The 14,991-nt window shown below is 46.3% G+C and overlaps 2 protein-coding genes across 4 annotated transcripts in view; one reads left to right on the top strand and one right to left on the bottom strand.

Annotated features, from left to right (window-relative positions):
* Positions 1-2,023: 2,023 nt before the first annotated feature.
* On the bottom strand, positions 2,024-13,027 carry CDC26 (cell division cycle 26). Its single transcript, XM_073599849.1, has 3 exons — positions 12,950-13,027; positions 7,669-7,757; positions 2,024-2,918 (listed from the first exon to the last, which is right to left on the bottom strand). The coding sequence occupies exons 2-3, from the start codon at positions 7,747-7,749 to the stop codon at positions 2,745-2,747; spliced, it is 255 nt and encodes an 84-aa protein (XP_073455950.1). The 5' UTR covers positions 7,750-7,757; positions 12,950-13,027; the 3' UTR covers positions 2,024-2,744.
* Positions 12,985-14,991, top strand: part of PRPF4 (pre-mRNA splicing tri-snRNP complex factor PRPF4) — a 45,707-nt gene continuing 43,700 nt past the window's right edge. For 2 of the 3 annotated variants that reach the window (XM_073599846.1, XM_073599848.1), the window contains exon 1: positions 13,002-13,082. The gene's annotated coding sequence lies outside the window, so the exon portion shown is untranslated. Of the gene's footprint in view, positions 13,083-14,991 lie in introns of all 3 variants that reach the window. The other variant, XM_073599845.1, reaches the window with a different exon arrangement.

Here is a 14,991-nt window from a genome sequence, read left to right as displayed (position 1 = left end):
CACGGTGAGACTGCATTATGGGCACAGTAAGGCTGCGATTATAGGCACGGTAAAGCTGAGAGTATGAGCAAAGTGAGGCTGCGATTATAGCACGGTAAGGCTGAGATTATGGGCACAGTGAGGCTGAGTTTGACGTCCTAGCCATGCCCCGCTATGTCCGGCTTCGCCCATTGCCATAACAACGGTGCTAAATCAGCTAAAAGTAGTTGGATCTGTATGTGCGTTATAATTAATCAAAATTAGTCGATTAAAAAAAAAATTGAACACGAAAATTTTAATCAGTAACAGCCCTATTTTTTTTGCTAGAGTTGCACTTAAAAAAAATGTACCTGTTCCAACTTACAGCCGTGGCCAAAAGTTTTGAGAATGACACGAATATTCATTTTTACAAAGTCTACTGCCTCAGTTTTTATGATGGCAATTTGTATATACTCCAGAATGTTATGAAGAGTGATCAGTCCCTCTTTGCCATGAAAATCATTTCACTGCCTTTGTGAAGAAGGCTTCAGGGCGCCCAAGAAAGTCAAGCAAGTGCCAGGACCGTCTCCTACAGTTGATTCAGCTGAGGGATCAGGGCACCACCAGTGCAGAGCTTGCTCATGAATTATAGCAGGCAGGTGTAAGTGTGTCTGCATACACAGTGAGGTGAAGACTTTTGGAGGATGGCCTGGTATCAAGAAGGGCAGCAAAGAAGCCACTTCTCTCCAGGAAAATCATCAGGGACAGACTGATATTTTGAAAAAGGTACAGGGATTGGACTGCTGAAGACCGAGGTAAAGTCATTTTCTCTGATGAATCCCTGTTTTTGGTTGTTTGGGGCATCAGGAAAAAACCTTGTCTGGAGAAGAAAAGGTAAGTGCTACCATCAGTCCTGTGTCATGCCAACAGTAAAGCATCCCGAGACCATTCATGTGTGGGGTTGCTTCTCAGTCAAGGGAGTGGGCTCACTCACAATTTTGCTTAAGAACACAGCCATGAATAAAAAATGGTACAAAAACATCCTCCGAGAGCAACTTCTCCCAACCATTTAAGAACAGTTTGGTGATGAACAATGCCTTTTCCAGCATGATGGAGCACCTTGCCATAAGGCAAAAGTGATAACTAAGTGGCTTGGGGAACAAAACATAGAAATTTTGGGTCCATGGCCAGGAAACTCCCCAGACATTAATCCCATCAATTCTTAAGAGGCAGGTGAACAAAAAAAACCCCACAAACTCCAAGCATTGGATTGGCCAGGGTGGGCTGTCATCAGTCAGGATGTGGCGCAGAAGTTGATTGACAGCATGCCAGGGTGAATTGCAGAGGTCTTGAAAAAGAAGGATCAACACTGCAAATATTGACTCTTTGCATAAACTTAATGTAATTGTGAATAAAAACCTTTGACACTTATGAAATGCTTGTAATTATAATTCAGAATACCATAGTAACATCTGACAAAAAGATCTAAAAACACTGTGGTTTTTGCTAATAGGAAGGGTCACTGTTCCAATAGGTGTTGATTGGCTGCCTCTGGCTAAAGATGTCACGCAAGCACAGATACATTTTTTTTAGCTCTCTTACTAACATTTACATGACTTTGAATGACTCGGAAACAGGGACTTTGGTTCAGAATATAAATTCACTTTAAAGCGGTTGTGAACCCTGGGGAAAAAAAAAAAAAAAACCTGTAAGACAAAGGCATAATGAGCTAGTATGCACCACATACTAGCTTATTATGAAATACCTTAGAACAAAGCCCCCACAGTGGCACCTGGTCACCACTGAGGGGGCTGACATGTTCCCCCGGTTTTACTTCTGGGTTTGCGAGCTCCGGCGTTGTGAGTGGCCAGAGCCGCGATGATGTCTCGCCTGCGCACGGAAGCCCTCGGTTCCGGCAAGAAGCTCTGACGTTCCGGCACAATACGCCAGACCTTCAGAGCGCATGCGCTGCTGATGTCAAAAGCTGCATGCAGGGTGAATATCTCCTCAATGGCTTACGTTTAGGATATATTTATTTTACCTGCAGGTAAGCCTTATTATAGGCTTACCTGCAGGTAAAAGTCACAAAAGCGGGGTATACGACTGCTTTAACAAGTCACATATTAACTGGACTAGAACCTTTCCAAAAGGCATTATAATATACTAGAATGGTTACTCTTATGCCCTGTACACACGGTCGGACTTTCCGACGGAATATGTGCAATTGGAGCTTGTTGTTGGAAATTCCGACCGTGTGTAGGCTCCATCGGACTTTTTCCATCGGAATTTCCGACACACAAAGTTTGAGAGCAGGCTACAAAATTTTCCGACAACAAAATCCGATCCTTTAAATTCTGTGTGTAGACAAATCCGACGGACAAAGTGCCACGCATGCTCAGAATAAATTAAGAGACGAAAGCTATTGGCTATTGCCCCGTTTATAGTCCGTAGTGTTTTACGTCACCGCGTTCGGAACGATTGGATTTTCCAACAACTTTGTGTGATCGTGTGTATGCAAGACAAGTTTGAGCCAACATCCGTCGGAAAAAAACGATGGATTTTGTTGTCGGAATGTCTGACCGTGTGTACAAGGCATAACTGTTTTTTTTGTTTTTTTTAAGGAAAAAAGTCACCAAGCACTGAAAAAATATGGCACTTATATTAAAAAAGAAAAAAAACATTAAATTCACACAAATTAATTTCTGCTTGTGCGCTAACTCATTAAACAGTTCCTTCAGTTCATAAAAAACAAGGTAAAGTTCCGTTTAGAGCAGGAGCCCTTTGCTCTAAAACTCAAAGTTTCCAAACTGTACAGTGTGGCTGTTGGGCTTCGGCTGTGGTTTGTATCCAATGCGGTCATGGATAGTCTGCTCTCTCGTTTTAGAGTCACCACTGAGTGACACTGCAGCATCTTCCTCACTGGCAGACAGATCCACCTCTTCTCGCTGTTTTTTACGGCTCTACAAAAAAAATAAAAATGATTATAAATAAATGTAAATGAAAGGTGACAGAAGGAATAACCCAACATGGAGCCACATGGAGAAATGTGTTTTATTTAACAATCAGAGCGTTCCCAGTCCCACCCATTCATTATCTAATGAAGCACTGGATGGCCAGTTTGCTGGGAATATCTAATGAGTCCTTCCTTTAGGCACTTCTATGCCTAAAGACTGAAACCTCGTACACACTGCTAGTTATATTTTGTTCAACCCAGCGGGCTAAGCCAAAAAAAAAAATGACAGCTCAGGTCGGAGTCCCTGTACTAACAATCCAATTTTAGTACAGAGATCTCCCCTGCTATTCTATTGTGTTCTAACAGGGGTGGCCCTCCCGCCAGAACACTACAGTCAGCGCTTTCAGCCATTGCTTGATCGGGAGCCAGTCGGCAGACCTTTTTCGGTCATGTCGGCTTCTGTCGGACTGGCTGCAGTACACGCATGTCGGCCAGTTTCTATTGAACCGGCTGATGCCAACTGACGTTCCGCCCGTGTGTCAGTTGGCACACCCTCTGGGTGATCTATGTACATTGCAGAGATTTTAACCAACTTTGTTGCAGATTCCTACCTTTTGGTAATCTGAAGAAATGGCAGTTTGTTTGTTTTTGTCCATGTGCAAAGTGTATTTGTATGGAAGTGATTTTATAATTATCAATAAGCTGCTGCACCTGCAGGGCTCTCATGAGGAAAGTGGTAGGGTCAGCAAAAATTACACCTCATGCCCACGGACGTTTTTACAGCTGCTTTTTAGGAGCGTTTTTCACAACTTAAAAATGCTTCTCCATGTTAGCCTATGGCCTCATGCCCACCAGGGCATTTAGGAGCTGTAAGTGGCATAGGTGTTCTTATGCCCCGTACACACGGTCGGATTTTCCAACGTAAAATGTGTGATAGGACCTTGTTGTCGGAAATTCCGACCGTGTGTAGGCTCCATCACACATTTTCCATCGGATTTTCCGACACACAACGTTTGAGAGCAGGATATAAAATTTTCCAACAACAAAATCCGTTTTCGGAAATTCCGATCATGTGTACACAAATCTGACGCACAAAGTGCCACGCATGCTCAGAACAAATAAAGAGATGAAAGCTATTGGCCACTGCCCCGTTTATAGTCCCAACGTACGTGTTTTACGTTACCGCGTTCAGAACGATCGGATTTTCCGACAACTTTGTGTGACCGTGTGTATGCAAGACAAGTTTGAGCCAACATCCGTCGGAAAAAATCCTAGGATTTTGTTGTCGGAATGTCCGAACAAAGTCCGACCGTGTGTACGGGCATTAAGCTCCAAAAAACCCCAGGACCAGCGCGTTCTGAGGCTCCAGCGCTAGAGCTGTAAAAAAAGCCAGACATCGGTAAAAGGTGTTAAACGCAACTTAACGAGGCTTAACGCTGTATACACAGCGTTAAGCCTCGACTGGCGTTTTTCTGTCTCTATTCAAAATCAATGGTTCCCTATGGGAGACCATTGATTTGAATAGAAGTCACACCAGAAGTTGCATCAAAATGATCCCTTGTTAAAGGGGGCTTCCAGTTTCCGGTAAGCCCCCGCCCGCAGACCCCGACAACCATCGAGCAAGGGTTGTCGGGAAGAGGCCCTTGTCCTCATCAACATGGGGACAAGGTGCTTTGGGATGGGGGGCGCAGGGCCCCCTGCCCCAAAGCACCAACCCCCCCATTTTGAGGGCATGTGGTATAGTATGGTCCAAGGTGGGGGGGTGTTCACTCGTGTCCCCCCCCCCCCCCTTTCCTGAACTTCCGGACTGCGTGCTCGGATAAGGGTCTGGTATGGATTTGGGGGGGGGGGGGACCTCAGACAAAATTTTGGCGGGGTTCCCCTTCAAGATTCTCAGCACACAAGTCGCATCACAAGTTGGATCATCTTGATCCGACTTCTGTTCAAATCAATGGGCTCCCATAGGGAACCACTGATTTTGAATAGAGACAAAGAAACGTGTCTGAAATCTAGCGAGGTTAAATGCGCATGTGTCTGAAATCTAGCGAGGTTAAATGCGCATTGATGCCAATGTAAACCGTGGATAAAATTGAGTTTTTAACACCGTTTTTTTGCTGGCGTCGGTACTAGCTTTACAGCTCGTTTTTTAAAGCGTCTGTGGGCATGAGGCCTAAATGTGACTTGTATCTTAGTGCAGACTTCTGGGAGAATCAGTAAGCCAATCACACAAGCAGGAAATTACATTTCTGGGACAAACTGTGTACAGAAGGCCTTTCATTTTTTTAACAACATTAAAATTACAATGGGTCTTGTGTAGCAATTGTTTGTGACTTCTTTTTTTTTTTTTGGTACATTTTTTCCACAAAAGTGAAGTTACTGTTTAAAAGAAAAGAGCAGGAATAAAAAATAAACATACAAACTCACTTAGATGGCTATAACAACGACCCAATGATGCTGGTCGATGTTACAGCCATCTAGGTGAGTATGTATGTTTACATTTTTTTGCTAAGTTCTCGGGTCTGCTCTGATCACGATTGTCAGTCACCAGCTCTCTGCTCTGGCCCTAGCGCTCAGTGGAGCCCTGGACTGTGGAGGGGGCGGGAACAGCTGGATCAGGCTCTCAGTGGTGCGCTGAGAGGGCGAGCCAGCTGCCAGTCAGGCATCTGGGCAGATCCCGACAATACTGTCAGGATCCCTGCAGAGCCTGGACCAGCTCTGTGATGTCAGCCAACAGCGGGAATCTGGGACACAGGAGTGCGGATCCACAGCAGAAGTATGGCCAAAAGAGCTTTGGTATTACTTCTCCCTTAAATAGTGACAGTGTTATTGCCAAATAAAGAGGATCATAGCAAAAAAAAAAAACTGTAAAACCTGCTTTCATCCATAGGGGGTGTACAGGTGTAAATGCTTAAGTCAGTGTTTCTCAACTAAGGTTGAACCCTAGGGTTCCGCAGTGATCTACATGTCAGTCACAGGCAGCTGACTGGTAGATCGAATCCCCTCGGCTGACTCACACACAGCTACACAAGCAAGCAGTTCTCCTTGTGTAGCTGTGCAGCGCTGCTCCCCACTGGCCCCTCCTCCCCTCCCGGGTGTTTGTATGTGACATCACCCGGGATGGACAGGAAGGGAGAATTGGGGGCGGGGATAGTGGGGAACAGTGCAGCAGGAAAGAACTCATCACAGCCGCTTCCCTGCTTAGTTCTGCAAATGAAATTACCGCTGCCCTGTGCTCATGTAAGGTACTCTGATCCCATGTAAGGTGCTCTGATCCCATGTGCCAAGATCCCATGTAAGGTGCTCTGTTCCCATATGCCCTGATCCCATGTAAGGTGCTCTGTTCCCATGTGCCATGAACCCATGTAAGGTGCTTTAATCCCAGGTGCCCTTATGCAATGTAATGTGCCCAGCTCAGTGCCCCATAATAAGCCCTGCTCCCAAGTAATGTGTTCAACCCCCCCATGATGGTAGGTTAATTGGCTTCTGTCCAAAATTGGCCCTAGTATATGAATGTTAGGGACCTTGGATTGTGGGCTCCTTGAGGGTAGGGATCGATGTGAGTGTGCGATATATGTGTGGAACGCTGCGTAAAAATTGACACAGCGCTATATGGGTACCTCAAATAAAAATAGGGATAGTTGTAGACACGCACCCACACTTGTTCAGGTTGAACTCGATGGACTGGTGCCTTTATTCAACCTTACTATGTAACTATGTAATGTGCCCTGCTGCCCCCCATGTAGTATGCCCTCCTGACGCCCCTGTACAATGCTTATTTCAACTTTCACCCAGAATTGACCATCCGTGCAGAAAAAGGCAAGCACAAGTTTTACAATAAACAGGTACAATTTAATATTGATTCTATTATTTAATGCTATTTCAAAAAATAATTGTTGTTATATCAACAGCTCGCTGATCACATCAATGTTCTGTGAGTTGTAGATGTGAACATTACTTCAAGGGTTCGCTGAGATCTCAAACTTTTTGCCAAGGGTTCCTCTGAGGTAAAAAGGTTGAGAAACACTGGCTTAAAGCGGAGTTCCACCCAAAAATGGAACTTCCGTTTTAAGGCAAGGTGACCCCCTGACATGCCACATTTGGCATGTCATTTTTTTTGGGGGGGGGGGGGGGACGGAAACCCTCTTTTTAGAGGGTTCCAGCTCCCACTTCCTCCAGGGGCTCCAGGGTGCTGGAAGTCAGTTCACCTCTCCCCCCTCCCTCTCAGCAATCATCTAGGACTCGTCACAGGTCCCAGATGATTGCCCGGCCAGTCACAGCGTGCCACTCGGCTCGTGCATGCGCATCGCATGCCCGGCTGTGGAGCCACAGCCAGCCGCCCACAATGACAATGCCAGCGCCGCAGAGAGGAGGAGGAGACGAGCGGGGCTTCGTTCCCCCGCATCGCTGGACCCTGGAACAGGTAAGTGTCCGATTATTCAAAGTCAGCAGCTGCAGTATTTGTAACTGCTGACTTTTATTTATTTATTTTTTTTTTTTAAGCGGAACTCTGCTTTAAGTGGTCAAAGGAAACTTGAACGGCTGCTATGGCTGACCTCTCCTGACAATGTTCGGTGCCTGGCTGTCAATGCTGCAGAAAATGTAAGAAAAAAAAAAAGGGGTTTCCTGCTAAAGCAAAACCTGTTCAACTAATTACTGTCTTGCTTGTTGGGTTCTGCTGTAAAGAATGAATTATAGTTATTTGTAAAAAAACAAAAAAAAAAACAAAAAAAAAACACTCCCCCGTGTGGTTTTCTCACCTCCAGTTCTTTACGGATACTTTCAAATTCCTCAATATCATCAAGTTTCAGTTCCAGGCGTGTGGGCTTCCTGCGCAGCATCTTGCAATCTATATTGTATAGAGATATCAATGTTCATTCATCATGCAACAGGGCAAAAGGCTATACAGTATGAAATCATAAGACAAACACATCATTCACAGGATGGGAAGCTCAAACTGATATCCACCAATGAAACAGAGCACTCATGTGATGAGACAGCTTGAGGGCAAACAACAAGACCACAGACTACTTGTAGAATGTGATCTAAAACATGATAGCAAACAGAGGAGACCTACATAAAAAGGGAGGTATCCAAATCATTCATTGTTGATAATGATGGTATGAATGGCAACCATAACACTGGTTAAGAAAGTGTGGTAGTGCCTTCGAAACGCGTTCTAATTGGCCAGACAGGGTGTGGGCGGCTCCCCAGCTTGCCAGGCCTGGACCACTCCCACCCAGAAACACAGCCAATGTCTCCATGAGGCTCCAGATGCGGCTAACACACAGCGCTCGTGGATCCCCAAATAGAGACTTCCCGGCGGTCCTCCTGTGCCACTGTGCGTGGAAACTCCCACCCGCTCTAGCACTCTGAAAGTGCTCCAACATTTTCCATGCAAGTTTTTAGTGTTGTTTTATACCTATATACTGAATAAATTCCTAAGCTGTTTAAAGGATTGGCTTGGCGCTTCTCTCCTCCTTTTGCCAACCATAACACTGGGAATGAAAACTATCACCAAACAGCTCACGATCTAAAACAGAAGGGATAGACACAAAAGGCAAGAGAAATTTTTCAACATTAGTAGATAACGGCACTATCATGGGAAAATCAGGACTTTCAGAGAATAGTGGATCTGGATTAGAGCTGCATGATTAATTGTTAAATAGGGAGTCCACCTGAAAAAAAATTATTAAAAGCCAGCAGCTACAAATACTGCAGCTGCTGACTTTTAATAAACGGACTCTTACCTGTCCTGGAGTCCAGCGATGTCGGCAGCTGAAGCCGAGCAATAGCTCGGCTCTCGGCTGCTGCCGCCGCCATTCTCGGTGAGGGAATAAGGAAGTGAAGCATTGTGGCTTCACTTCCCGGTTCCCTACTGCGCATCCTAAGTGGTCCCCGCTATCTCCTGGGACCTGTGTGTTTTCCAGGAGACAGCAGGGCGGTGCGGGAAGGGGCGTGACTCCCGAGGGAGTCTATTCCCAGAAGTGGGTGCAGATACCTGTCTAATACATGTATCTGCATCTCCCTCCCCCCTGAAAGGTGCCAATTGTGGCACCGAAGGGAGAGGAATCAGATGAGCAGAAGTTCCACTTTTGGGTGGAACTCCGCTTTAAAGAATCAGATCGCAATTCTTCCCCACTCACGATCTGAACAAAGCATTTTCCAGATTCTATGCAGAGTTCTCTGCTCACAGCTGACAGATGTCTGAAAAAAAAAAAAAAAAAAGAAACAGGCAGCCTGCCAAGTTTATGACAACATCGCATAGGTGGAGATAAAGAGAAACATTGTAACACTTCGTCCTTTTAGATCAGTGGTTCTCAACCTCTCTAGTACCGTGACCCCTTGATAAAATTTCCCAAGTTGTAGGGACCCCTAACAGTAAAATTATTTTCGTAGCGTGGGTTGTCAGCACCCAAGGCAAGGCAAGAAATTTGCACCCCTAACCCACAGACATTTAGCGCTCCCTAAGTCCCTTCCACTCTTATGCCCCGTACACACGGTCGGATTTTCCAACAGAAAATGTGCGATCGGAGCGTGTTGTTGGAAATTCCGACCGTGTGTGGACTCCATCAGACTTTTTCCATCGGATTTTCCGACACACAAAGTTTGAGAGCAGGCTATAAAATTTTCCGACAACAAAATCCATTGTCGGAATTTCCGATCGTGTGTACACAAATCCGATGCACAAAGTGCCATGCATGCTCAGAATAAATAAAGAGATGAAAGCTAAACTACTACGTGTTTTACATCACCGCGTTCAGAACGATCGGATTTTCCGGCAACTTTGTGTGAGCGTGTGTATGCAAGACAAGTTTGAGCCAACATCCGTCGGAAAAAATCCTAGGATTTTGTTGTCGGAATGTCCGACCATGTGTACGGGGCATTACAGTATTAAAACCCCTTATGATACATTTTAGGGTGTACCATTCTCTTAGTTCTCCTTTCTTTCCATTTTATCTCTCTTTCCTTATTTCTTGTTTTTTTTCCCCCATCCCTCTCTCTAACCATCTTTCTTGTTCTTTCTCTTATTTTTTCTCTCCCTTTTTCTTTGTTCCTCCCCCTCTTTTTCTCTCCCTTCCACCTATTCTCTATTTTTACTCCTTGGTGGGGGAAATGGGATGAGGGGCAGTGCTGGGGGGAGTTCTGATCAGCCAACTTGGGTACTCTTGATCAAGGTCATCTGCTGATCTAATAACTGTAGTGGGGACTTTTAATGGCAACTCTAATCACAGGTAGTGTTACTCACTCTGTCTCCACAGCAGTGACACCTATGCCAAAATCAGGGGATAGGGTCTCCTACAGCCCCTCCCACTTCACATTCCTCAACAGTCAACTGACCTCTAGTCTCTGCCCCCCAGCCATGCCGTGAACTGAATGGGCGGCTGCGAAGAGGCTGAGTGGGCGGCCACGGGCTCCAGGAACAGCCCAGTTGGGCGGCCACGAAAAGACTGGGGGAGCGGTGCGGGCTTCAGGTACAGCCCAGGATTCGGTGACCCCTGGCAAATCATCATTCGACCCCCAGGTTGAGAACCACTGTTTTAGATCAAAGGAATGAACTTTGGTCTGTAAATGAGGGAAGTTTACCCACAAAGACTAAACCCTTTTCTGACACTTGTTGTTTACAAGTTAAAAATCTGTATTTTTTGCTAGAAAATTACTTAGAACCCCCAAAACATTATATTTTTTTTTTAGCAAAGACCAGGGTGGATTCAATTTAAATCAAGTCAATTTAAATCATTAGTAAAAAGGCTTGATTTAAATCAACTCGATTTAAATCATATTTTGTAAAGAGCAACTGTCATCTCTGTCCCACAGCTGCTCCTCCTCTGACCCGCTGTTGACACACCGACAGTCCCATTTACTTTAATGAGAAGGCTGGTGATGCAGCAGCAGGTGAGTGGATGGCCGCTAACAGGCGCTGCTATGATGGATCTGAAATGACAGGTGCTCTTTAACCGCATGCCGACCAGCCGCTGCAGCTATACTGCAGCAACGTGGCTCGGCTGCGCAAATCACCGCCATGCTAGGTCGGTACCATAGACGGCCACTAGGGCGCGCGCGCCCCCTGCTTGCCCACAGAGCCGATGCGAGTGCCCGGCAGTCGCGATCGCTCAGGGCACACGGAGAACCGGGATCTGTGTGTGTAAACTGGAAGGTGCAAAATCTGGTGCAGCTGTGCATGGTAACCAATCAGCTTCTAACTTCAGCTTGTTTAATAAGGCTTTGACAAAAAAAAAAAAAAAACCCTGGAAGCCGATTGGTTTCTATGCACAGCTGCTCCAGATTTTGAACTCTCCAGTCTTAGTAAATCAATTGCTTTAAGTTTGTAGAAAAATCAAGGTGAAAGGCTGCAGCAGGAGGCTGATCTGTGTCAGGCATTGGTGAACACAGTCAAGAACTCCACAAGCACCAGAAGTAACATGACTGTGTCATCTCCGAGTCAGCATGTCAGTCCAAGAAGTAAATAATGACCCTGGTTAATGTCTGAAAAAAAAGATAACTCTGCCCTCTTGAAGACGTTATCAGGGGGAGTACTGAGATCCCTGTGAGAAGTAATAATACCTATAAGTAATATATAAAATAATATAAATAATATATAAAAAATAAAAACAAATAATATATAAAAATATATAAAATAATATAAAAGTATTATAAAGTGCTGCTTAAGCCCAAGAATAAAAATGTAATATAGTGCAGAATACCAGTCCATAGATATGGCGGCTGCATGAGTTTTCTTTTTTTCAGACTAAGAACACTATCAGTAAGTGCAGAAAATGCATGTGGATCCTACCAGAAATACAGTGTCCATGTCACTTCCTGTAAGATAAACTGTAAACAAAACAATGGTATCTTTTTTCTGTAAACTACTAATCACCACATTCCCCATGTAGAGGAAATAAACAAAGGCAGACATGTTTGAATTCCAGCCTTGGTGGCACCCATAGCTCCCTCCACAGATACAGTGGAGAAGTGAGCGTAGTCACCCAGTGCCAGGAAGTGCCATATAGAGTGAAGGATCACCAGGTGAAAATAAAGCCAGAAAAATAATTCAGATACCTCATCTAAAGACTGAAGATAAGCTGGGATACACTACATAGTTTTAGGGATAGATACACTTTAACATGAAGAGGAGGGCACACTGGGACTTGTAGTACCCCTGTATACACAAGGAGGGCACACTGGGACTTGTAGTACCCCTATATACACACGGAGGGCACACTGGGACTTGTAGTAGTCCTGTATACACAAGGAGAGCACACTGGGACTTGTAGTACCCCTGTATACACAAGGAGGGCACACTGGGACTTGTAGTACCCCTATATACACACGGAGGGCACACTGGGACTTGTAGTACTCCTGTATACACAAGGAGGGCACACTGGGACTTGTAGTACCCCTATATACACACGGAGGGCACACTGGGACTTGTAGTACTCCTGTATACACAAGGAGGGCACACTGGGACTTGTAGTACTCCTGTATACACAAGGAGGGCACACTGGGACTTGTAGTACCCCTGTATACACAAGGCGGGCACACTGGGACTTGTAGTACCCCTGTATACACAAGGCGGGCACACTGGGACTTGTAGTACCCCTGTATACACAAGGAGGGCACACTGGGACTTGTAGTACCCCTGTATACACAAGGCGGGCACACTGGGACTTGTAGTACCCCTGTATACACAAGGCGGGCACACTGGGACTTGTAGTACTCCTGTATACACAAGGAGGGCACACTGGGACTTGTAGTACCCCTGTATACACAAGGAGGGCACACTGGGACTTGTAGTACCCCTGTATACACAAGGAGGGCACACTGGGACTTGTAGTACCCCTGTATACACAAGGCGGGCACACTGGGACTTGTAGTACCCCTGTATACACAAGGAGGGCGCATTGGGACTTGTAGTACTCCTGTATACACAAGGAGTTGATACTGGCACTTATAGTACCTCTGTATACAGAGTGTGCGCCCTGTATGTAGAAGGAAATGTTGGGACTTGTAGTGCCCCTATGTCAAGCTGCTCTTACTCACCGAATCACTTCCCCCGCCTCTCCGCCTTCTGCTCCCGGCGTGCACTGTGCCAGGGAAATACGTCACTTCCGGTCTGAAGGCGGAAGCAGCGTGTGTAAAGTGTCCGGGAGCTTCTGAGGGGAGTCCAAGCAGAGTGAGTATCAGTCGGTGTCACCCCCATCCTTCCTGTGTACAGACCTGTATGTGGTCACCTCTATAAGAGAACCTGTCACCCGAGGATGGGAGCTCATCCGGCCTGCACACACCACATCATTATTGTGTGTCCCCTGTCTGTATAATGTACAGTGTATGGGGGGGGGGGACCCCTATCTCTATATACTATACAGTGTATGGGGGGGACCCCTGTCTGTATAATGTAGAGTGTATGGGGGGGGACCCCTAACTCTATATAATATACAGTGTATGGGGGGGACCCCTGTCTGTATAATGTAGAGTGTATGGGGGGGGACCCCTGTCTGTATAATGTACAATGTATGGGGGGGGGGACCTTTGTCTGTATAATGTACAGTGTATGGGGGGGACCCCTGTCTGTATAATGTACAGTGTATGGGAGGGGGACCCCTGTCTGTATAATGTACAATGTATGGGGGGGGGGGGGACCTTTGTCTGTATAATGTACAGTGTATGGGGGGGACCCCTGTCTGTATAATGTACAGTGTATGGGGGGGACCCCTGTCTGTATAATGTACAGTGTATGGGAGGGGGACCCCTGTCTGTATAATGTACAATGTATGGGGGGGGGGGACCTTTGTCTGTATAATGTACAGTGTATGGGAGGGGGACCCCTGTCTGTATAATGTACAATGTATGGGGGGGGGGGACCTTTGTCTGTATAATGTACAGTGTATGGGGGGGACCCCTGTCTGTATAATGTACAGTGTATGGGGGGGACCCCTGTCTGTATAATGTAGAGTGTATAGGGGGACCTTTGTTTAATGTACAGTGTATGGGGGGGGGACCTTTGTATAATGTACAGTGTATGGGAGGGGGACCCCTGTCTGTTTAATGTACAGTGTATGGGAGGGGGACCCCTGTCTATTTAATGTACAGTGTATGACCCCTGTCTGTTTATTGTACAGCCTATGGGGGGCGGCCTTTAAACCACCTGCGTTTGGAAGTGGTCCTGCGATGCTAAGGCTCTTGTTTCCTTACTCCAGTTTTGTCTCACACGGACGTGCCACGCTTTGCTGCCCTCTCAGGACTGGGGTAGTCTGGACAAACTGCAACCATAAAACAAACAGAGGATACACCATCCTTGTGCATTATCCTCGAGGGACTTGCCCCTTTCTTAGTGCACTGAGGACGACGAGTCCCTCAGAATGCATTAGCCCTTTGGACCAATAGTTCCTCTGTGTGATGTGCTGGCGGGTGGTACCCGGATTAATTCTGACAAGCTTGTACACACGTTGGTTTGCGACTATATAATACATAACTTAATGACACTGGCTGGGAAGGGGTTAACATCTAGTGGACGGTCAAGGGGTTAAATGTGTTCCTAACTATGTGTAATGCAGGACTCGACAAATCCCAGGTCACCATGGCGACTAGAAAATACGGCCTGGTCTGTTGTCAGCCCCAGTGGTCTCGTATGGGGGGGTGGGGTGTCGCAGCCAGCACGCGGTGTCGATTCTGATGCCGGGGATGGTGAGGGGCAGTGCTGTGAGGACAGGTTAAAGGAAGAGGAGGGCGGAACTGTGAAGGGTTGGGGCAGATGTGGGGCTGTAGTATAGTAAGAGGAGCGGAGCTGGGTGCGGGTCTAGATCGAGCTGTCCAGGAATACTCCTTGGAGCAGGAACCGGCGGCTCTTAATGAACTCATCAATGGCCCCGAGCCGGACACCACCTCGCATGGGATCCCCCAGGTGCTCTGGTTCCCGTCCTGGACAGGCTCCAACTGCAGCTCCAAGTCAGCTCTGCTCAGCCCCAGAGCCCACTAGTCCCTGGACAGCTGGCGTGGCTGCCTTTATCAGTGCCTTATCAGTGCTGCTTATTGGTGCAGTTTTTTTTTTCTTCTTCAAAATTTTCTGTCTTTTTTTTTTTTTT

The sequence above is a fragment of the Aquarana catesbeiana genome, linkage group LG09 (genome assembly GCF_042186555.1).
Source record: "Aquarana catesbeiana isolate 2022-GZ linkage group LG09, ASM4218655v1, whole genome shotgun sequence".
Classification (NCBI taxonomy): domain Eukaryota; kingdom Metazoa; phylum Chordata; class Amphibia; order Anura; family Ranidae; genus Aquarana; species Aquarana catesbeiana.
The sequence above is the reverse complement of the archived record's forward strand: the minus strand, read 5'-3'. Positions and strand labels throughout refer to the sequence as shown.

What these genes read in the sequence shown, in the direction of transcription:
- CDC26 (XM_073599849.1), bottom strand. Translation starts at nt 7,749, where the DNA reads ATGCTGCGCAGGAAGCCCACACGCCTGGAACTGAAACTTGATGATATT. An exon ending in GTATCCGTAAAGAACTGGAG is followed by an intron (nt 2,919 to 7,668) that starts GTGAGAAAACCA and finishes TTTTTTTTGTAG; the next exon opens with AGCCGTAAAAAACAGCGAGA.